At 44.5% G+C, this 24,269-nt stretch overlaps 2 protein-coding genes across 4 annotated transcripts in view; both read left to right on the forward strand.

Moving 5' to 3' along the window:
- Nucleotides 1-10,326, forward strand: part of crebbpa (CREB binding protein a) — a 46,159-nt gene extending 35,833 nt beyond the window's left edge. For all 3 annotated transcript variants that reach the window (XM_056371987.1, XM_056371988.1, XM_056371989.1), the window contains 12 exons: nt 551-631; nt 1,621-1,677; nt 2,464-2,541; nt 2,638-2,705; nt 3,187-3,337; nt 4,343-4,489; nt 4,590-4,703; nt 4,856-5,021; nt 5,282-5,449; nt 5,785-5,946; nt 6,095-6,376; nt 6,632-10,326. In XM_056371987.1, the coding sequence (XP_056227962.1) occupies nt 551-631; nt 1,621-1,677; nt 2,464-2,541; nt 2,638-2,705; nt 3,187-3,337; nt 4,343-4,489; nt 4,590-4,703; nt 4,856-5,021; nt 5,282-5,449; nt 5,785-5,946; nt 6,095-6,376; nt 6,632-8,935 (3,778 nt within the window). In that variant the 3' untranslated portion in view covers nt 8,936-10,326. The remainder of the gene's footprint in view (nt 1-550; nt 632-1,620; nt 1,678-2,463; nt 2,542-2,637; nt 2,706-3,186; nt 3,338-4,342; nt 4,490-4,589; nt 4,704-4,855; nt 5,022-5,281; nt 5,450-5,784; nt 5,947-6,094; nt 6,377-6,631) is intronic.
- A 1,335-nt stretch (nt 10,327-11,661) lies between these two features.
- Nucleotides 11,662-24,069, forward strand: slx4 (SLX4 structure-specific endonuclease subunit homolog (S. cerevisiae)). Its single transcript, XM_056371185.1, is given in 15 exon segments — nt 11,662-11,852; nt 12,146-12,662; nt 13,394-13,592; nt 13,734-13,752; nt 13,755-13,972; nt 14,374-14,573; nt 15,845-16,140; nt 16,498-16,756; nt 17,596-17,795; nt 18,037-18,183; nt 18,648-18,817; nt 19,180-21,548; nt 22,203-22,302; nt 22,534-22,863; nt 23,409-24,069. Coding segments are annotated over 14 exon segments (5,349 nt in total). The 5' UTR covers nt 11,662-11,852; nt 12,146-12,205; the 3' UTR covers nt 23,794-24,069.
- The last annotated feature ends 200 nt before the right edge of the window (nt 24,070-24,269 follow it).

Here is a 24,269-nt window from a genome sequence, read left to right on the forward strand (position 1 = left end):
GAAGACCCAAAAGAGCGTCAGACACTGAGCAAAGCAGAGTGTTTATTATTTTTTCTCTCCGCATCTATGAAGGGACTGAGTGAATTCAGGACGGCCGCCCTCTCTTGTGTGACAGATGAAAATATAACGCTTTGGTGAAGGCCACATACAGCAGTGCCCATCTTTGCCTTTTTCCTCTCAGTTGAAAGCCAGCCGATAACGATTTACACCATGTTCCCTTGCACCCCCTGCTGTATAAACTGTGTTTTTGCAGCCCTTTTTTCACACTTTGACTGGACACTTTGAGAGCAGAGTAGCACAGCAGCAGTAGTGAAACAGCACAGCTTGACAGACAGCATGAGGCTCCTGCAGCGCAGTCCATTTACACTCTCAATGGGAGCTCAGAGATTCTGCGCTCTCTATTATAAAACATAAGAGACAAGTGTTATTTTGTGCATAGTTGTTTTGGACACACATGAACAAATAGCTGAATACTAAACATTGAAATTCAGTGGACAAGCGCATTTAAATGTTCTGCTGTGTTTATAGTGTTGAATGTGTTTTGTTTCAGGTACCATTTCTGTGAGAAGTGCTTCAATGAGATCCAGGGGGAGAGTGTGACGTTAGGAGATGATCCTGCACAGCCACAAACGTAAGTAAACTGGCTATTGAGATATCCACTACAAAAAACAAAAAAAACAACACACATTGCGTGAGGAGACCTCTGCTGTTTTTATTATTTCTGGAACTTTTCAAATTATTTTTTTTAACAGCAAAGGGAAATGTCCCTCACTCATTAGAGTACCAGGTCAGATTCAGGAAGGCGACTATGTTTAACAACAGCTGTGGCCGGAGGCATTACCTTTCAGGTTCATCCATCCCGTTTCTGTGAACACAGTAACGCATTGAGGGAATTTCCTCAAATTGGGCACAAACATTCACTTGGACTCATGGATGAACTGATTTAGATTTTGGTGGTCAAAGGTCAAGGTCACTGTGACCTCACACAACACGCTTTTGCCATAACACAAAAATTCATACGCTAAATGCGAACAAATACATTTTATTGCGTTTTATTAAATTCCCTCAGTCTTCCCTTCTTATGAGTCTGGACAGACGTGGATGTAAATTGCAACTTGACTGGTTGGTGGAGGCATATAACCGTGAGGCAGTAATTCTAGTTCTTCATGTCTCATTGTATTTTACAACCTGAGCCAAGAAACTTTACTGTTACGCTCCCAGCATCGAACAAAGTGCTTGTCCTTCAGTTTCTAATAAGATATCGAGAATGTCTCCAGCTGTTAGAAACATGTCATTGTTGCATGTTGCTTGCATGGTGTTAATCTAAAATGTGACTTCATATTGACTTCCATCAATGCACATATTCCATGAACAGTGCATTAGCGGTTTTTAGATGCTTAGTATTTATGAAACCGCACTGAGTAACAGTCCACATGCCCGCACGTTGACTTTCAAGGCCATTTTTTGTAGTATTGTGTTTAAATTGTTACCATGACTCAGCCAGCAATGAGAAACACACAGAGCTGAGAACTGAAAAACTGTTAGTGTGTGTGTATGTGTGTGGTATTTCCTACTGACTGTCCCCTTTCTTTTCCTCCCGTCTCTTCCCTAACTCTTCAGGATGATCTCAAAAGACCAGTTTGAACGGAAGAAGAATGATGTCCTCGACCCTGAACCGTAAGTAGACACAAATCCCACACCCTTTTAATGAGAGGACAACACTGACAGAGAGCACATTCTTTCTGTTCTTCCTTTCTAGAAGTTGGTTTCATTTGTGTTGAATAATCATTCTACTTGTGTTTCCTACTTTTGTGTTCCGGATCACATCTTTAAAAGTTATTTTCTGCCATCCACATCTGGCTTTGTTTTTGTGCCTTTGGTGCACAGTCTGCATATTTTCTCTGGAGCTCTCTGATCAATCACTTCGGTTCCAGTTGAGCCCCAGGGCAACTCAGCAACGCCACCTACTGAGTGGAACTCAAAACTCTGTGCGTCCAACGAGAGATTTTCCATCAGAGAGCACAGGCCCTGAGTACTTTGACATGCAGTGATTGTCTTTCTCATTGCCGTTGTGATTTATTGCTAAACAAGATGCAGAATACTTACTAAACCTCCAACAAAGGCGCACTTGCATTGGCTGGCTTGCAAGTGCGTAACGACTGGAGGAACATTAACCTGAATGGAGATGTTTGTGTTGCTTGCTGTTTGAGCAGTTGAGATATCAACATTCATACAAATGAAGGCCATCGGACACATCACTTGTAGCGTTTTGAGAGCTGGAACTATGTTTTTACATTAGTGCTTCATGTGCATGAAAATTCTCAGTCACCCATGTCAGAGCAGTGCACTGGATGGTGCGGTTGCCCTTTGTTTAATACTGCTAGATTTAGCATTTTGAACATTCGGCCTACTTTCTGTCTGGAAATGTGTCACGTCTCATATATTTGTTTTCTTTTTCTTCAGGTTTGTTGAATGTAAAGATTGTGGACGAAAAATGCACCAGATATGCGTCTTACACTACGAAGTCATTTGGCCGTCTGGGTGAGATGTCAAACTTGACTTTTTTTTTTTTTTTTTGCATATTTTACGTACTAACTGTAACATAAGTTTGACTTCTCCCTCTCTTTCTCTTTCCAGATTCATTTGTGACAACTGTTTGAAGAAGAGTGCAAAAACACGGAAAGAAAACAAGTTCTCTGCAAAAAGTTAGTGCTCCTCTTGTTGCTTAAAAATGACTAAAAGGATCCAAATATTTGCAGATTATTTTTAGCTCAGTCGACTAATCAATTAATTGACTAATTGCTGCTGCAAGTGTAATATTTGTATACTTAAATCTTCTTGATCCAGCTTTCACTGTAATTTGTGTCAGTGGTTCCCTGCAGTAACGGCTTTGTTGTTGTTTTTGTTTTTGGCCTTGTGGTTTCACTGGTCTTCTCAGGTGTTTATGGCCCTGGAGAACATATCTGACCTTTATGGCACATGGTGCTGACAGATGTGAGCTCTCGTTGTCTCACATAAAACAATCACTAGTGTCACATTCGTCAGTTCTCTTTGCTTTCCTCTTGCTTAACTTGACGGCTACTGCAGGTTGTGTTAGATGTGTTATAACCATTTCTTTTCTTTCATCCTGGAAAGTCAACAGAGCCGACAGTTATGAAAAATTTCTCCTGTGTTTGCTCACTGTAGGGCTGCAGTCGACACGATTGGGAATGTACATAGAGGACCGTGTGAATAAATACTTGAAGAGACAGAACCACCCAGAGGCCGGGGAGGTGTTTGTGCGAGTGGTGGCGAGCTCCGACAAAACGGTGGATGTTAAACCAGGCATGAAAGCCAGGTGAGAGCATCACTGACCGCAGGAAGACGGGAGGTCAGGGTGACGATGTTTAAAATGAGATTTTGATCTAGAGTTCTCCATTCAGGACCAATACAGTCTCCACCTTAAAATTAATGTATGCTTTGTTTTGTTAAACATTGCTATTACTTTATAGTTTATATTACTTGATTATTATTTATTATTTGTCAACTAAAAAAGAAGATTAGTGAGGCCATAATGTTGTAGACAACCAAAAACCTAGACTTTGATTTGTAGATGCACTAGTACAACTCGTATTTGTCCTGAGCTTATTTTTATTGTCCCCGCCATACAAAGCTCAATGCCCTCCATAAAGCTTTTATACCACTGAGTGTTTGTGGAACCTGCATGTTTGACAAGATGGAGTGTACACCCTCCCTGAGTACCTCAGAGCGTTGTTTACCGTTTCCTTACACAAGATCAAAGTCTGCAATGCTCGTCCCATCCTCGCAGGGAGGTGGCCCTCATCCAAGAATCTGTTATCCTCAGGTGGACTGATTTAAGGCTGTTTGCTTTTTATTGACTCAAGGCCACTTGGCTTGAATTGTCCCATTATGTTCCTGAGGGTCTCTAAAACCAGCGACACACAAAGAAACATCTCAGACAGCTTGTGACTCTTGTTTCCTGGAAGCCTTTAAATTCACAATTAAATGGGGGGGGCTTTTTAAACTGTTATTATAATTTTTTATGTACTATAATATGTGCCTATGAAATACTTTGTCTTAGAATTTTGTTTTGAGATGTTTTGTGGTAACATACCTTTACCCACTGCCTAAATAAAGTATCATAAAAAGATCTGCAGCTTTGCACAGTCCACACATTTGTGTAGTTTTCAGAGCAGCCCTTCTGAACTTCATACTGCCTCCAGATGACTTGTTTGCATGTTTTAGTTTGCATTAACCAAAGGCCAAATATCACAAAATATTTTAGCTTCTTGTGTAGATCAGGACATCTTCACACATTTTAATACTTTTTTTATTGCAACAGGTTTGTGGACACGGGTGAAATGCCTGAGGCCTTTCCCTACAGAACCAAAGCACTTTTCGCCTTTGAGGAGATTGACGGTGTGGACGTTTGCTTCTTTGGCATGCATGTGCAGGAGTATGGCTCCGAGTGCCCATTCCCCAACACTAGGTCTGTACTCCTAATTATTCCACGTAGTATGTGGTAAAAGAGAAATGACATTTTATCTCACCTGTGAAATTTACCATGTATCCTCTCTCCACCTCTGCAGACGGGTCTACATATCATACCTTGACAGTATTCACTTCTTCAGACCTCGGATTCTACGAACAGCAGTATACCACGAGATCCTCATCGGCTATCTAGAATATGTCAAGAAACTCGGGTAAGCCTTGCCCTTCTCTTCTTTCTGCTTCACCTCTTGAAAGCTTACAACATGGACAAGAGTCTTGGGGATCCAGTTATAGGCCAACAGATATTCTAACCTTTACACTGTCTCTCTGGTCTGATGTTTGGTGTGTGTGCGCGCCTCGTCAGGTACGCCCAGGGCCACATCTGGGCATGCCCTCCCAGTGAAGGAGACGACTACATCTTCCATTGCCATCCTCCTGATCAGAAGATCCCCAAGCCGAAGAGGCTGCAGGAGTGGTATAGAAAGATGCTGGACAAGGCCTTTGCAGAGAGGATCCTGCATGACTACAAGGTAAGATGGAGAACATTTCTTTCAAAAAGGCCAAAAAAGGCTTACCTCTGAATATGCAGTCTGTAAATTTAGAGCAAAGAGCAAATTTGCCTCTGCATTCAAATCTTTGATTAGTTTGTTGAGGGAGTCTTGTTTCGGTTCTGATCTACTTTGTACTTCTACCACACAAAACATGTAAAAGTTACACGTTTGATCACTGAAAACAAGCAAAATACATTTTTAAAGTTTTCAACATTTAATGTGTTTTCTTCTCCTCTCAGGACATCTTCAAACAGGCCACTGAGGACCGACTGACCAGCGCCAATGAGCTGCCTTACTTTGAAGGTGACTTCTGGCCCAATGTGCTGGAGGAGAGCATCAAGGAGCTGGAGCAGGAGGAGGAGGAGAGGAAGAAAGAGGAGAACACAGCTGCCTCTGAAACTCCTGAGGTTAGAACTTTGTATCATGGTTTAATGATGTTGTATTAGGGTAGATATGAATTCACAACTTCACTGTTTAGTCATGTATTATCATCTTTGACAGCCATTTTGCCCTTAAAAGTTTCTATAGATTGATTATTGGAATATTGTTTTCAACACCTTTTGAATCAAGTTTGATTCATTTTAATGATCTCTAATGAGAAGTTGGGTTAAGGTGGCAATGAGCAACACAGTAACCTGGGGAAACACAAGGCCATCTTTTTAAGATGACAAAAGTCAATAATCAAATGGTGAGAAAATGTAATCATTTAATGTGCGATTCTCTTTATTATCTGTCGTTACAGGGTACGCCAGGCGACAGCAAAAATGCAAAGAAGAAAAACAACAAGAAGACGAATAAAAACAAGAGCAGCGTGAGCCGAGCCAATAAGAAGAAGCCTGGGATGCCGAATGTAGCTAATGACTTGTCCCAGAAACTATACGCCACCATGGAGAAGCACAAAGAGGTCAGACTTGTTTTGTTTTTATATTGTTAACTTGCAATATTAAAAGCTGTTTATTTGGGGTATTTTTGTATTAGATGGTGAGAAATTGTTTGATTATTAAAAAATGTTTGTTTCCTCACCATTTGATTCCATTCTCTGTCTGCTGAAGGTGTTCTTTGTGATCCACCTCCATTCTGGTCCCATGGTGAACACCCTGCCGCCAATTGTTGACCCCGACCCCTTGCTCTCCTGTGACCTGATGGACGGCCGCGATGCCTTCCTGACTCTGGCCAGGGACAAGCACTGGGAGTTCAGCTCCCTGAGAAGGTGCAAGTGGAGCACCATGTGCATGCTGGTTGAGTTGCACAACCAGGGACAGGACCGCTTTGTCTACACTTGTAACGAGTGCAAGCATCATGTGGAGACACGCTGGCACTGCACTGTGTGTGAGGTGAGTCGCTGCAATTACTGCATTGTGCTGCGTTTTTACACTGGGATTTTCGCGTGTCTGAAACAGTAAGACTCACACCGTGAAAGACACTTGTAATTGGACGTCTGTCAGTTTTTACAAACATAAAGATGAATGTGGAATGAAATGGATGAACTAGATAAAACAGATTATTTGTGAAACTTAAGATAATTATTTTTATCAGACTTTTTGAGACTCTTGTTAATGAGTGCGCCCCCTCTCTCTCCCTTTCCTCAGGACTTTGATCTTTGCATCAATTGTTATAACACAAAGGGCCACGAGCATCCGATGGTGAAGTGGGGCCTCGGCCTGGACGACGACAGCAACAGCCAGAGCGGAGAGGCCTCCAAGAGCCCACAGGAGAGCCGACGCCTGAGTATCCAACGCTGCATCCAGTCCCTGGTCCATGCTTGTCAGTGTCGCAATGCCAACTGCTCTCTGCCGTCCTGCCAGAAGATGAAGCGCGTTGTTCAGCACACCAAGGGCTGCAAGCGCAAAACCAACGGTGGCTGCCCTGTGTGCAAGCAGCTTATTGCTTTATGCTGTTACCACGCAAAGCACTGTCAGGAGAACAAGTGTCCTGTCCCGTTCTGCCTGAACATCAAGCACAAGCTTCGCCAGCAGCAGCTGCAGCACAGGCTCCAGCAGGCCCAGCTGATGAGGAGAAGAATGGCCACCATGCAAGGCAGAACCATGCCGCTGCCGTCCCCACCGGCCTCAGCTGCACCCAGTACTCCCACTTCGCATACCCAGCCCAACACTCCCCAGACACCGCAGCAGCCACTTTCCAACCAGCCACAGACCCCCAACTCGGCAGGCGTCATGTCCCCTTCTTTCCCCAACACACCTCGCAATGGGCAGCCTCAAGCACCGGTGTCCCAGGGCAAGCCTGGGCCCCAGGCCTCCCCTCTACACCAGCAGCAGTCCCCTCTCCCCCAGCCACCCCAGCCACCTCAGCAGCTACAGCAGCAGCCTCCCCTTGCTGCAGTCAAGATGGCACGGCACATCGAGATGATGGCACAGGCCCAGCAGAACCAGCAGAACTACCGGGTCAACATGAACGGCTTGCCAATGAACCCCCAGCAACCACAGCAGCGCATGACCGGACCAATGCAGCCACCCATGCAAATGGTGCCAGGACCCCGGGGACCACAGGTCATGCAACCTGGCATGGCTCCAGGACAGTGGCCTGGAGCTGCAGGGCCTATGCAGGCAGCTCAGACTCAACAACCAGGCCTTGTCCCAGGCCAGACCCCACAACAGGCCATGACCATGCAGCGAGCCATGATGCCTCCAGGGCAGCAACCTCAGGGCCAGAGGATGCTGATACCACAGCAACCCGGTGCCCGGCCACAAACACCCCAGAGACCTGGCGCTATAGCCCCCAACGCCCTGCAGGACCTTCTGCGCACCCTCAAGTCTCCCAGCTCACCCCAGCAGCAGCAGCAAGTCCTCAACATCCTCAAATCAAACCCTCAGCTAATGGCTGCTTTCATCAAACAGCGAACAGCCAAGTACCATGCCAACCAGCCGCAGCAACAGCAGCAGCAACAAACAGGTCAGCAACAACAGCCCGGCATGCCAACAATGCAGACCATGGCCATGCCAGGAGGGGCGGTGCAGAGGCCGGGGATGCCCCCGCAGCAGCCCCAGCAGCCTCCTGCGCAGGGCATGGCAGCATTAGGGGCTCAAGGGCAGCTGCTGAACGCACCACACAACACCAACCCCCAGATCCAGGAGCTCTACCGTCGGCAGCTCTTAAGACAACAGCAGCAGCAACAGCAGCAGCAGCAGCAGCAACAGCAGCAACAGCAGGGAGTGATGCCTCAGGGCCACCCCGGCCAGTTCCCTGCACAGACGCAGGGTACGGCAGCTACATACTCCCAGCTCCGTATGCAGCAACAGCAGCAGCAGATTGCCATGCAGGCAGGCGCAGGAGCAGCTGGGGGACCCATGGGCCAGCTCCCGCCCATGGCTCAGATGGCCCAGCCCGGCATGGGGATGGACTCCACCCAGAACTTGCTGCATCAGCGAATGCTCCAGCAGCAACAGCAGCAGCAGCAGCAACTTCCCCAGCAGCAGCAGGTCCTCAAGCAACAGATAGGCTCCCCTGCCCAGCCCAGCCCAATGAGCCCCCAGACTCATTTGCTGGCTGGCCAACCCCAGGGTGGAGCCCACCTCCCCGGCCAGCCCGCACTTGCCAACGCCCTCAGCAACCAGGTCCGTTCACCCGCGCCCGTCCAGTCCCCCTGTCCGCCTTCACAACAGCAGCCGCAGCCGCCACATTCCAGTCCCTCACCGCAGGTCCAGAACCAGCCCCAGCCCTCGCCGCAGCACCCGCCTCCACCACACTCGGGTTCCCCCCACCCGGGACTCGGGGGCCCGCTGCAGTCCATGGAGCAGGGACACTTGGGGACACCAGAACAGAGTGCCATGCTACCGCAGCTTAACACACCCAACAGAGGGGGGCTGAACAGTGACTTGGGGATGGTGGGAGATGCTACAGGGGACACTCTGGAGAAGTTTGTAGAGGGATTGTAGCATTTCTGCTGGGAACTAAAAAAACAAAAAACTAAAAAAAAACACAATCTCGCTCCCAGGGACCCACCTTCCCACTCCTTCCTCCCAGTTTCCCCCTCGGACTCTGTATGGCGTTAGAGGGCTTTGTTTGTTCTTTCTAAGATTGAGAACAGTTTTTTGTACTGACATGTAAAAAACTTCAGTTGTTGTAAAAAGAAAAAAGGAAATTTGGTCGAGGAAAAAAACAAAACAAAAAAAAAGTCAACACTTCTAGGGAATGAAATTGTTTCCTAAACCCAGATGGAAGGGTATTTCTTCCTTAGGATGTTGAGGGATTTGCAAGTTGCTTCTTAAATGAAATTTAAATCACAAAGAATATATTTTTTGGTTGAGACCAAATGTGTTCAATACTCAATTTATTTTTGGTTTGTTTTTGGTATGTTTTCATGCCTTTCTCATTTTTCTTTTTTTTTCTTTTTTTTTTTCTTTTTTCTTTTTTTTTTTTTTTTAAGAAAATGTACAATTGCATTATATTATTCATATCTTTTTATTTTGTACCTTTGGAAAAAAAAACGTAAAGCATTTTTGTGTTGAAAATGTAAAATAATTTGTCTGGGAATTGGGCCAGGTTTTTGTTCTCTTCTCAAACTGTCATTCCTGGCAATTGTACTCTAGTGTTGTACCATTACTCCAAGATGATGCGTTCAGGGACAGAGACTGCTCCCTTCCTCTTTGTGTGTATGAAGAGCACTCAGTTGTATTAAAATAGGAAATGGACTGCGCCAGGTTGTGTATACACGGGCATGTATGCAGGCACACATGAAGACACTGACACAAACCCTCACAGTCACTAAGAGAAACACAGCTCCGACTGGTTTCACCAACACAGACAACAAGGACTGCAGCCTACATCTCAGTGGCCTGGAATTTGGAAAAATCTGTCTTGCAGGTGTAGAAAATTGTTGCTTTGACATTAAAACAATTTGTCATACTTTTTTGTCATACAAATGTTGTAAAGTGTAAAGAGAGTGTGAGAAAGAGACCAGCCCCCTAAGCTGAGGTGGAATGATCACCGGTTGTTTGTAGGCCACATCTTGGATGACGCCCCATCCTCTGAATTTTACACTAAGTTGTGTGTTATCTAGAGATGAAGGGCACATTTGAGATTCACCCTGAGGAAAAATAAATGTTATATCAACCCTTGTTCCTCTCTCACAAAAACTTGAATTGGGGGGATTTACTTTTTCTCCTATTGTAAATCAAGTTATTAAGCAAAATACTATAAATATAAGGAAGAGAGAATGAAATCACTGTATAAACTGGTAAAAGACTCATTTCTTACTTATATACCATATTGTTAAATAAACTGTGTGCAACAGAAGAACTCCAGTACTCTGTTGACTAAATAATGAGGCATCACTCCTCCTGTTGGTTTGTGTTCATTTGTTTCAACTCAGCAGTGTTTTGTCGTCCGCTCACCAGCAAGTCTGGAGAAACATTAGTGATGGAGGTCAGAAAAGTGTTTCTCAACCATGCGAGTCAGGTTGAAGACCTGTGTCTGCACAATTAATGAACCCTTTTCTTTTGAGGTCACTGTACATCTGTTCTCCACCTGAAGTTCTACAGATTGTGAGTTTGCAAGTGTTGTCACAGTTGTGATAGTTGACATGTAGTGATGCAGCACTTCTCAGATAGAGCTCACAGTTCAGAAACTAGGAAAAGGTCACCTCAGTATGTTTTGCATCTCTTAGTTGCAGGGATGTGGTGAACAGTAAACGTCTTACTTGTTTCTTCACCTTTATTTGAGAGTTCACCCACTTACAATGTGTAAAGCATTAGTCAGCTCTGCTCGAGTCTCAAGTAAAGAGAACATCTAACTTTAGAAAACCCCACTCAGAAGTTTAGTCGCAGACTTTGTCAATCACATTAGTTAAGCACCTGCAACACAACAAATATTTTCAACATACAGAATATCAGGCTTGTGTTTATCAAACCTCCAAGAATGACACCCCCTTGAGAGTAAAATATGTTGAGTGTGAGCAATAAGATGCCCAGGGAAGGAATAACTAGTTAGAGTTATAGATTACATCTGACATACTATACATTGTTTTAAAAAAAAAAAATACTTAGTGGTATGTTTTTCTGCAAGATGCAATATTTGAAAAGTTAAGTTTATCTGTGTGAAAGGTTTAAATCTCCAACACGGGAGATTAAGCAAAATCTAATATATATAAATATATAAATGGAGATGAAATGGAACAAAGGGGGGAAGGAATTAAGGAGAGAAATTTGACTAACATTCCCAAAGGAATAGAATATTTGTATTTTTATATTTCAGTTCAAAATTGAATGAACAGTTTCATAAATATGTGATCAGATCTACTTACTCTGTTTGTACATGTTCCATGATGGTGTCAACAGATGTGAAGACAAGGCTTTATTACTCAGAGAAACATCAGCGTGTCTTTTCTCAGTGGACCTACTGTAATACTGACAACCTCTCAGATCCTTAAGGGATTATAATGTAGTATTTTAGCAGAAGAAGCTTGTTGAAAGAAGGAGGAAAAAGGCACATTTGGGATAAATCAGTGACAAACATGTAAATTATAAATTGACCTGTTTCTAATTATTACAATTATCTACATTTAGTATTTACAATAAACATTAACTCTGCAATTGCAGTCACATGACCTGGATGACAACCAGTCATCGGTGCTCTTACCGTCACATGACCGGAAGTTCGAAATGAAGCGGTTGTGTGTGAGTCGTTTTGAAATGAAAACAAACCCCACTGGGCTCCTGTCTATGTTATTCGTCAAATAATTACTACCTAACATTTAATATAAAAATACACGAGACTCTCCACTGCGACAGATCCGTGAATGAACGGCCATGAGGCGGAAAGCTACAGCTGAAGAGCTAACTCATTAAAACCTGGGTGAGAATAAGGTGTTAGCGTGAGCAGCTAGCTTGCTAACTGATATTTTCACTATAAACAAACGCCTTCAAACATTATTTCCTAAAATATTGCCTCAAATACAACATGATTTTGTCTATGTGCGAGTGTGTATTTATTGAATACTAGCGTTGCTGTTATAAAGTAAAAGAAGAAAACTGCGTCTTAAATTATGCTATCATGTAAAGATTGAGCTAATGATACTGTTCCTCTGTTGGACCCTGAACCCAAGTTTAGACACCAGTCGGTCCAACCTAAATGATCTGTCTGTGCAGGCTGCACACAGCCGGGGACATGCTGACATGGCCTTTTAATGTGAGGAAAAGTACACCATCATGGATGACTCGGACCAGGATTTTGTAGATCTCTGCTCAAAGTTGCTGAAACGAGTCCGCAAGAAACCAGTTGAGCCCAGGCCGCCTCGGAAAGCGGAGCATCAGCCCTCCAGTCAGGCAAGTGAAGGCGACAAGAGAAGGAGAAATAACAAAAAGAATGGCGACTCTGGGTCTAAGGTCGCTTGGACCCAGTCTGTCTGCACTGGAGCAGGCCAACATGCGGTCAGTGGAGGGACTGGACGCAATGCAGGTAATGCAGGTGATGCTGGGACATCGGCTGTGCTTGCAGCAGCAGCGGGACCCAGAGCTGAGAGAGGTGTGACAGCAAAAGACAAAGTCCTCAACAGGATGCAACAGTTCAAGAGAACCAGTCCTCAGAGGATGGTGCACAGGAACAACAGTCAGCCAACCACGCATGAGAACGACTGTGGACCTCTTTCACAGCCACAAAGACAAGGTGAGATGACATGATGCTATTTGCAAAAATTTAAACCCAATACACTGCCTCCTTTGACACAGTAAGCAGCAGGGATAAATATCTGGTTTCTTCCCCTGCTCTTTTAAACAGTTTAAACATTGCGTGTGATTGAGATAACACCAGTTGTTTTCCTCTCTACACTCTTTCCTTGGGGTTGTTCTTAGGTTTAAATTCACCTTAATGTAACATGCAGGACATGAAGAAAACCAGTACTTGTAATTTTTAATGTCAATATATGTATGTTGTAATTATGGTAATGGTGTTTCATATTTGAGGGAACTGTGGACATGTGTGTTATCCACAGTATACAGTAACTCTTGGTGATTATCGTTATATTGCTAATGTGATGGTATTTTGGTGCTTTTAGAGGGAGCTTATGAGAAGAAATGATGGCCAAGCAAATAGCCACATCTGTTAAGATAGATTTGTGAAATAATTTCAGAAACTTGTATTAATCAACTGCAATGCAACTTTTAGAGTTAAGACAATATTTTTATATTAATAATAACAACAGACGACGTGTACTGTGAGCAGGGTCGCTCGTCATGATGAACCCACAAAGAAATATTACCCAACTCTTCAGTTCTGTGGAGCATCTAAGTGTCTTTCAGCTCATTGTTTTAGTTCCCTTGCCCACAACTTAACTGTCTTTTGTATTTGTATGTTTTTTTTTTTTTTTGTATCTGGTCCAACCTCCTCTCTGTGAGCAGATCCACCAGAACCCTGCAGCTCTGTTCAAAACCTGGACAGTGATGAGGCGCTGGCCCTGCGGCTGCAGCAGGAGCTGGACAGGGAGGCAGTGGAGGCAGAGACGGTGGACCTAGAGGACGAAGGCCTCTTCTTGTGTCAGATCTGCCACAGAGACCTGTCACACATGACCCCTGAGGGGCGAGCACAGCATCTCAACAGGTCTGGTCATTTATATTGTTGGTGCTTGACAGATGCTCGCACCCAAAGAGATTCGCAGGAGAAGTTTTCTCGTTCAAACGGTTGACGAGCCATAGACTGATGGACACACTGAGAGTGAGAATGTCTGATCCCTCTTTGTAGGTGTTTAGATGAGAGTGAAGAGAGCGGCCCAGCACCTCCTCCTCCTCCTCCTCCTCCTCCTCCCCCCCCCCTGGTGTCTCTGACTGTCCCATCTGTGGCAAGAAGTTCAAATCCCAGAAGAGTCGCTCTGCCCACCTCAAGCGCTGCTCCTCAGACATGGGCATCTCTCCGGCTGTGTTGCTGCAGGCTCTGCAGAGACAGGCTGAGGAGACCCAGAATGTCCCCACTGCTAACACACTGTAAGTCAGCCTCAGTACTTCAGTCCAGCACAAGACAGCACCATAATACACCTCTGAGCTTACTGTCAGTCACAATTGTTGATGCATCTTCTCCACAAGCATTTTTGAGATGTTCAGAATTTGGCTGTTGATGGTGATGAGTGCACAGTTTGTGTGATGTGTTTGTCTGTGTTGGAGCTCAACCAGGTTTCTTTGATAGCTTTGGTCTGAATGTGGCATCATTGCAGTCAGACTGATTAACAGAGAGAGAATGTTAAACTTAACCATCTTATTTCAGCACTTGCCAGTCTTTTTCTATAATAGGAGTAGCTTGCCTGTTACCTAACTTCAGTGTATGAGTACTTACAAAGCTAAGTCAAACCTCATTCTGGCCTTTGTGTATTTTTTTTTCCCTCATTCAGTGCACAACCTGGAGGCACCAAAAGGAAAGGCCCCTCCAAGCCGGGTCTCCCAGCGAGGAAGAAGCCCAGGAAGAAGACTGAGCCCCTGGATGAAGACACCATGGTGGCTCTGGCTATGTCCTCCTCCCTGCTGGAACAAACCGAGGCTGCTGCCTCTCACACCTCCATGACCGCAATGCTGAAGTGGAGACCAGATGCAGGTAGAGTAGCATCAATACATCATCTGTCAACTCAAAAAAGGGTTTTATAATAAATCTATAAAATATTAGGGTGAGACTTATAACTCACAGTGTAGCACAGTATATTACTGTTTTCATAAAACACTTTGAATCAACCAGATTCTCAGTTCAGTTAGTTGCAGCTTACGGTTTGTATTCATGAAAGTACTTTTTGTGTTCAGTTTAATTTTTTAAAAACAGTTCAGGCTTATCATCAACATTTAATCCAACTCAGCCCTGATACCTTTGTGTGTCTAGTAGTAATACCATCTGCAGGAATAATTTTAAAAAGTTGTTGCCTTTGACTTTGCTTTATCCTCTTGAGTGGTCATTTCTTCGTGGTTATGTCAAGATAGAATAAATCAAAATGCAGGAACTTGGTCAATCAAGTAAACCGATGCTGCTAAACTAGAACTATGGCTAAACTGACTGGATTTAAACACATGGGAGTTTTAAAATTTTGTCCATTGAGGCTCTTATCTGGGGGTGGTGCGGTAATGTAGTGGTTTGCAGCACAGTCACCTCACAGTAAGAAGGTTCTGAGTTTGCATTTTCTCCCTGTACCCGTGTGGGTTTCCGCTGGGTGCTCTGCTTTCCTCCCACAGTCCAAAGACATGCACGTCAGGTTTACTACAGACTCTAAATTGTCTGTAGGTGTGTGAATGTGAGTGTGACTGGTTGTTTGGCCCTGTGATTGACTGGCAACCCCGGCTCTCGCCCAGTCTCAGCTGGGATCGGCTCCAGCGACTCTCAAAGGATAAGTGTGTATGGATGGAGGCTGTGTGTGTGTGTGTCTATCTTTTATTTATTGTGCTAATAACAAGTATGTTGAGACTATATTTTAGAATACAGTCTGTATTGTATTGTGTGTCTGCATGTGTGTTACCTTTGGCACAGCCTTAACTAGGTCTCCCTATTAATGTCTATTGGACATTTAACATATAAATGCATAGCAGACACGGTGGGCAACAATTGGTTTCAGAATAAACTGGTGGAATTTTCAGTTGTAGTACCCAGTTTTATAGATGATGTAAAGATTATACTTTAAATACTCAAATTATGTGCAGATTTATGGGCTTGCAGATGTCTGTGAAGATTCTCAGTCACAATGTTTCACATATGTGAAAACATTTTAAGTTTCACGAAACGTCTTCAAGAACCTCAAACGAATCCAGTTGCCTTCATATAGCAGTTAAAAAGGCTTTCAGATGCAGGCAGCACCTGAACACTGTCTCCTCCTCCTTTTGGTGCAGGTAAAGGGCGTGGAAAGAAGAAAAAGGGTGCCGTCCCTTGTCCTCCTCCCCTCCTCCTCATTCAGGATGCTCAGGAGGCCCTGATGAGGCTGCAGGAACGTGTTTCTGCTCTCCTCCTACGCAGCCGGGCTCCCTCTCCCCCCACCCCGACCCGCTGCCCCAGCAGTCTGTGTGGCCGGAGCGGTGCTGCCCCCCTCTGGCAGAAAAGCACACTGCTGAACGGCGGCTCCACCTGTCTGTCTGATTTCTACACTCCAGAGCTCAGAGAGTTCATCACGCCTTGGGAATCGGCAACGGTGAGAGCGACCACAGACATGACTACATACGGTGTTGTTTTATGTCTGTCATGTTTGAACTGAATAGTTTATGGAAATCAGACTCAATGTCAGGACTGAACACTGGGAGTTCTGTCCTGTCCTAGAAATAAAATTAGTCAGGTTAACATTGAAAGTGTCTGAAACTGAAAGGGAGATGCTGTGTTTTGTTAGTTATCTGTAACAGCTGACAGTGGAGCCAGCTGTTATTTTCCTGGTCTGAATTCGTGGTTGATGTTATTAATATGTATTAAAAAGCCATGACATTAAAGCAAGCGTAGCGTACAAAGCACACGTTGACAGCTGAGTTAAATCGAAACTGATCGTCTGCATGTTTAGACTAATACAGCATCCTCCAACGCTGGCAACAAGCCCGAGTCTTCTCTCCAACCTGTGAGTGAAGGAACTCCTGTCACAGGGACCAGGACCTCCATCCTGCCATCTTCCTCTCAGACCGCAGCCTCCTCCCCTGCTCCCTCCACCCCGGGGACAGGGCAGACCCCAGTGGGTAGCCAGGCCCTGCGGGACCTGATGGAGCTGGCTGAAGACGGCATGACCCTCACACAGTGCGGATACACTACCTCAGGCCCCGACAAAAGTAAGACAGACACACACATTACACAAACTGTTTACTTAAATATCTGTTTACCTTTTAGGAAGTGCCTATATCCAAATTTACAGTATAGTGCCAATTAAAAAAAGCGTTTAATTTTTCTCATGTTTTATGATTTTAAAATAGAAGAAATCTTTCAGTGACAAATTGGAAACAAATCTGAACAAATGAATCATAACGGTGAATCAATTTCCTAAATACTTGATTGGTGGAGGAAACAATTATTTACCGGTTTAACCTGTCATTGTAAGTTCTGGTTGTCTCTACAATAAAATATGTGTCTTTTTGTTGTAGCTGTAAACCTGTAAGTATGCATGAAGCACTTCTCTTGTAGCCTCCACTTAGTATAGTCAGTCGGTTTCAAATAATCTTGTGCACGTTCGATTCCACTGAAAAATCTGTTTCTTAAAAATTTGCTATTTATTTTGTATCTACTGTACATGTAGTATTCATTATTGTTCATATTTTACCTCCTCTAAATAGTGAATGTATGAGTGCTTATTCTGACTTAAAATCATCCAACTAGATATAAGAGATATTACAGTGAGTTTTAATGTTTAATGTTCATGTCAAGAAATAAAATCTTCTGTTTTAATTAATCAGCTTGTTAGAAAAGATTGGTGTTTTTTTTAGGGAAATGGGTAAAAACTGAAGATATTAATTACACACTTCCTCCTTTAAAAAGATACATTTCATAAATTAAATTTTTTTAATTCACACATACTTATACAGTCTTGTAGCCTGTGGAGGCAACTTGCCAACTTACATTGTTTAAAAACTTACCTGGTCATAAGTTCTGGTCCTGGGTGTCTCTGTTCCCACAGACAAGCCGAGCAGTGCCGGTCTGTCCACAAACCTTCACCTCAGTGGCTTCGTCCTGGAGGAGGTAGAGGAGCAGGCTGACCTGTGTGTGAGCGGCTTCCTACCAGAAAGAGCACACACACTCTCAGGGGACACCCACAGCCAAAAGAAGGGGAGAGCTGATCAGCCAAGAGCAGATGAAGAGCGAGGCAGCCACCGATCGGTAAGAACATAAGTGATCCTCATCTTTTCTTTTAGAGTTCAGTTCAGATTTACTCACTTATAGTATCATTTAAAAGTTTTCCATATATGTAGAAGGTCAGCATTTTATTTTAATTAAAAACATTGTCTAACTTTTAAAAACATTGAAGTGTTTCTTGTCTGATGCGCCTGCTGTTTGCTGACATCATTTTATTCTGCAGCGAACTCACCCCAGTGTTTCCTGCTGTTGTTTTCCTCTGCAGGTAGCACTATCCAGACTGGCCTCAGACCTGAGCAGCATGGTGAACAACCCTCAGCTCAGTGACTTGCAGCTCCAGGTGGACAGTGGAGAGGTTTACTTTGCCCATTCCTTCATGGTGTACGCTCGCTGCCCTCTGCTGGCAGAAATGGTAAACATTATCGCAGTGTGTGGCGCAAACCTGAGCACAGCCCTGCTGCTGTGAGACAAGGGATATATAATTATGTAGAAATCTACTGTTGTTCAGTTTTCATAGTTTGCTTTTAAATAACAAATGTAGTATAATTGAGAAGAGGACTTATTAAAGGGACAGAAAGACTAAAATCTGAAATCTATATATTTCATACATGTTTAGCTGAAACAACATGAGCAGTGATGTGTGGGCCTGAGGTCGTCTAATACAGTTATATACGACATTGTATTGAATGGAGTGTGTAATGTGTTTTTTTTTTTACTTACTTATGAGGTACACTGAAGACAAATTGTGACTGGAAATTCAGGAAAACAAAATGCTACATTGAGAATTTCTTTCCCTGAAATTCAGTTAGTATTTTTACTCTCTTTGCTTTTGATCTCATCATTGTCTCTGCCTCCCATCCTCCGCTCCTCTCACAGGTACATGAAAGTGGTTTTGGGGTGCAGGAGGAAGGCATTTCTGCAGCCCAGAGGGTGCTGATGAGTGACGTCCCGGGACAGGCAGTGTTCACTCTGCTGCAGTACCTCTACACGGCCCATTGCTCCATCCCAGCCTCACTGCGGCCTCATGTACTGGAGCTAGCATCCAGGTTAGTAAAGAGCTCAAAGCCTACATATTTATACATATCTTTATAAAGAGCCATTTAAATCAAACCATGCACTTTGATCAATGTGCAGTGTCTTGGTGATCCTCCTTACTTTTCCCTGCTTTTGTTATTGTGTATTCAATTGTATGTTTAACAACATATGGGCTGCTAATGTTAAAAAAAGCAAAAAAAAAACATTGCTGCTTTTTTCGTTTATGTCCATAATCACAAGGAAAGAAGCCCTATTTTTTATTTGACTCAAGACTTTTTACGTGACACTTTTTACAGATCAAAATGACAAGAAAATACAACAAATTCCTTATTTCATTTTTTACGACTCCTCTCTTCTCTTTTTGCGTTTCAAGGTTTGACTTGCAGGAGCTGCAGGAGCTTTGTGAGCTCCAGCTAGAGGAGGCAGACTGCATGACCCAGGACGAGAATGTCAACAACCAAACAGACCAGGCCTTCATGGAGCTCCTCCGCTCCATGTGGAATGAAGAGGATGAGGAAGACGAGGGGACGGATACTGATGGGGGAAAGGATGAAGAAAGAGGGTTGGAAGAAGATCCTCAGATCAGTGATGTTACATCTGGCGAGACAGAGAGTTGTGAGGAACAAGTGAATGAGGAAGAGCTGGAGGAGATCTACGAGTTTGCCGCCACACAGAGAAACAGGGAGGAGGAGAAAGACAGTGTGGAGGAGGAAGAGGAGGAGGAAAAGGTAGATGATGTAGAAGTGTTCACAAAACTAACAGAACCTAAAACAGGCTTCAGTGAGAAAAACCTGAAGCTGAACTCTCAACCGGAGCCAGAACCCAGCCTGGATCGCAGCTACAGCCGCCTCTTTTCAGACTCTTGGGGAGTCTACGAGGAAGAAGATCCCTCCTCCTCACGCTCAACTTCTGGTCCACCAAAGCCACACACCTCTCAATCCCAGGAACACCAGTCCCCTCATAAACCTTCATGCGAACTGCCCAGCAAAACTTTGCTTCTGTCCTCACCAAGCGTAGTCGACGACCTTTCCCCCAGCCCCCCACCCAGTACATCCAATCTGCCTATTGCAGGTCTGTCCCCCGGTCAAGTGGGTGACTGCGGTGGGGGTGGAGACAGGGGAACAGATGCTGTTAAACTGGACATGGCTAAAGAGTGTCTGTCTTTGAAGCAAGAAAGCCAAGGTCCTCATAGTATTTGTGTTCCTGTTTCTCCCGATTCACCCCTGAAAAAGAAGGAACCCGAGCTCATCGTTTTGTCCGACTCAAGCGAGGAGATGGAGGTAGATGTTGCTGTTCTTAGTTCCCGCAGTCCTTCACCACATTCTCCTTGTGCCGTCCAGAACTTGCAGCGCTACACCCACATCAAACCTCAGTCAATCCCAAAACCTACTGAATCCACCATGGAAAATAAAGTGTCCAGTAGTGTAGACTTTAGTCCGGTAGACTGTTCTCTAGAAGTTTCCTGGCTGATCCCATCCACACCAGTGCAGCCTGTAAGATGCACCAGGACCAGCTCCACCCAGACCAAAAGCAGCATCTGCAGGACGCAGCTGTTCCCTAAAGAGGATACTATCTCATCCTCTTCTCCCGCTTTACCGTTTTACAACAGACTTCAGACCTCGAGCAGTGCAACCAGAGTCTCTGCCCACGTTAGTCCAACAGAGGGCAGTGTTCCCAGGTTGAAACTGGACGAAGAAGTTCCCTGTAGCTCCAGTTTGGATCTCAATTTTTCCCCTGAAAGAACCAGAACTTATGATGCGAGTAAGAACAGAGAAGGGTTTGCAGTTCCCCCACACCAACCTAAGCTTTCACACCCCTCAAGCTCAACTCACCATCACCCCCTCCTAGCTTCCTTAAAGCAGGATACACCCCTCCACGTCCAGCCGCAGCCCTACAGCAGCACTCCCCTGCATACAGAGCTCCACCAGCCCCTTGCCTATCTTGCTGCTTCCCCACTTCCCCACAACCATGACGAGCAGAGATTGACCAGTCAAGGAAGGGACAAGGCTCCTTCGGAAAACCCAGAGATGACAGAGTTAGTGAGCTTTCATCTCTCCCCTTCGTCCGGCCCTTCAGATCCATCTTCATCTTCGTCTCACAGAGGTCCTCAAAGTTCACGGAGACACAGCAAGTCGTCGAGTGAAAGTCGACGTTCTGATGAATGCAGCAGTCGTAAGAACACAGGGGCGGAGCTCAAGAGGAGGGGAGTAAGAAATGAGGAAGGAGAAAGAGAGACAGAGTGTGAAAACGAAGACACACGTGATGAAGGAGAGCAGGAAGAAGCAAAAGAAGCAAGTGTAGAGGCAGAGTCCAGTTTCCAGCAGAGCTTCATGGACGAGCCTCCCATAGCTTTTAGCGACTCGTGGGACGCCTGCATCGAGGCCAACCCAGGCTGCTTCAGTCTGAGGCTGGAGGAGAGCGGAGGATCCAACCAGCACGAGCGCAGCCAAGAACGTAGTGAAACGTCCAGGTCATCATTCTCTGCTGACCGTCAACCTCCACCGTCTAGTCACTGTCTCCAGACATCGAACAGTCGTGGCAGTGCGATGAACTCTTCTCCGACCAAAGCCCAACCATCCACCAGCGCACAGGCTCATACAAGGCCTTCCTTCACCCTGCCAGCACCAGGCCCCAACAACGACCTCCTGGACTCTAAAATGTGGGACAGCTGGGAGGAGGAAGAGGAGGAGGCTCTTCCTCTCTCTCAGAGGGTGAACCCTTCAGCTCAGCTCAAAACTCCAGGTATGAAATAACAGAATCTGAGGTTTTATAAATTGACATACTTACCCAAAAGTGATTTTTTTTATTTTAGTCCAAAGCATGCAGACATGTGCTGTCTTCACAAAAGAATGACTATGATCTGCATATCCTCCAGTATTAATATTGCTGTTTTAATAGAGTCACATTTCCTCTGTTCATATGTAGATGTTTGCAGAAAGTTGCTCCCAAATCTCAAAGGTTTACAGAAGTCATCGTCATACTTCTAGTATAGTATACTTCCATATAGTTCCTGTATTCACAAGACTGTGTCTGTGAAGCTAAGAGGTACACAGATGCCATAATGCAACACACAATGTACCTCTGCAGTGGGATGTGGATAACTTAGTGCAAGGCTACACTTGTCAAAACAAATTGGTCATCTGCCTTGAAAACAAAGCATGACTGCATCTGGACAGAGGAAAACAAAAAATAAATTCCAAAGCAATATAAATAAAAACAAATGCAGGAAGTGCAGCAACCTCAAACAGTCTGCACAACAATTACAGCTTATTTGTGATTTAACTAACAGGGTTTAACTCTAACCCTGTGGGGAGTTATATTCCATAGATTAAATTTTGGTCAAGAAATCAAAGGCTGTAGTCTGACCTAAAAGTTTTCTCTGTTCTGTCTCTTCAGCATCTTCCCACAATAAAAAACGCTGCACCCCGGTGCCGATCACTCCCATGCCCCACTACTCAGACATGGACACACCGGAGCTCAAGAACAAACTCAACAGGTCAGTCAGTTCACTCTCATCTCCACCCTCATTTTAAAGAGGTTAAAGAAGAGACACTTTTCTTTTTTCTAATCAAAGCTATTAACTGAGGAACCTCTCTGATTTCCTCCCCTGGTGTCACTGTCAACTAAGTTTGTCTGGTTCTCCTCTCTATGTCAGGTTCTTTTCCTCCAGTCCATCTGTTCGTTCGCCTGTCTGTCTCAAATGTGACTTACTTTCTCCTCTGTGCAGGTTTGGTGTTCGGCCTTTACCCAAGCGCCAGATGATCCTCAAACTGAAGGAGATCCACCAGTTCACCCACCAACTGGTCAGCAGCTCAGAATCTGAGGAAGAGGCACCCTCTGCAGGGCGCACTGCTCAGACGAAGCCCCCTACCACCAGTTCAGCAGCGGCTGGCAGCAGACCAGTCTCCTGTGCCCAGACTGTGAAGTTTAAAGAGCCCAGAGCACCGGCTGCCATCTCCCCTCTGAAACACAAGGGAGAGGAGGAGGACGGAGAGCTGCTGTCTGCCTCACAGGGCTCCAACACCTCTTCAACTGCCGCCAGTGAAGAATCTGAAAGGTACCATGAGTCGTCTCTGATGTGATGTAATCCACGCTTGAGTTGCTGCACATATTTTCAGACAGCTCAATAAATATTCTGTTCACTAAGACAACTTTTCATGCTTGAGACTCACAATGACACCATGAGACATTATCACTAGAAATCCTGTCACTCAATTGCACAGGGTTTACCACTGTGATACATAACTAAATATGGTTCAAAATATGACGTTTGAGTCGCTTTAAAATGGCAACAGATAATTTGATAATCAAAACATAATTTGTCACCTGTCAAGAAAAGATGCCTCACATTTGCTGGCAACAGTTTCTTAAACTGAGTATTTTTGGATTAATTTTCAGTTTAAGATGATTGTTACATAAAGATGTCTATTATTTTGTATTTTAAATCTTCTTAGCAGGCAACTGTTTATAGTCAACCCAATTTTTTAGGGCACATTTAATAAAGGGAATACAATATTCATTTGACTCATTTTTAATTAGGGTCATAAGACAATCTATTGTCACTTAGTTTTGGTATCTAACCACTTCCTTCTCTCTCATCAGGTCCAACCCAGAGCTGTGCCTCTCTTCCGATGGCGATTCAGACAGTGACGGCGGCATCTCTGCCTCCCAGGCTGCAAATCGCCTTCAGGATCGGCTCCAGGCGGTGCGCTCCTTCATCCTGTCGGACTCCGGGCTGTACAATCAGATCCTGCAGTACCAGCCTCTGGTCCTCTCCCAGCTCCAAGAGCGACTCAAGGCAGCCGGGATCCGCCTAGGTGCCGCCAAGCTGGTGGACTACCTGGACTCTCAGTGCATCACTTTCACCACAGCCAAGCCGGGCCACCCCGCACCCAGCCGCAGGCGTGGCAAGAGGACAGGCAGGGGGGCAAAGGCAGCGGGTGAAAGAGGAGCATACAGGAGAAAAGCTGTTACAGCTATGCTTTAAAACTTAACGATTGCAAGAAGTTGAAGGATTTACTTCAGTGTTCAGAACATTTGTCTGAAAACTTCAGGGAAGGAAGAGGCTGTGAGAAAATTAAATTATCAAGAGAAGATAAAGAAGATTGTGTGCTTGTTCCTGGAGAGTCGGCTTCAGCTTTTACCACTTTAAACTATGAAACATTTTCTTCTTTCTAAAGTTTCTTCAGGACCTGTTTTTAATTTAGGTATTAAGTTTTAAATGTTGAACTCCCACTGTGAAAATAAAAAAAGGTTAATATTGTTGTGCCCCATGATGACAAGTTGTTTCTTTCATTCAGAAATCATAACAGAGTAGCCACAAAATAGATTTTATCTTCATCTCCTGTAATGGTACAGAGATGAATTCTTACCATGTGGTATCTTACCTCTGTTAATACCAGGTTAGGAATAAGTGCAAACCAGGATGAAATTAATTAATTCCAAAGAAATGATTGTACACGG

This window comes from Seriola aureovittata, chromosome 3 (genome assembly GCF_021018895.1).
Source record: "Seriola aureovittata isolate HTS-2021-v1 ecotype China chromosome 3, ASM2101889v1, whole genome shotgun sequence".
Taxonomy (NCBI): domain Eukaryota; kingdom Metazoa; phylum Chordata; class Actinopteri; order Carangiformes; family Carangidae; genus Seriola; species Seriola aureovittata.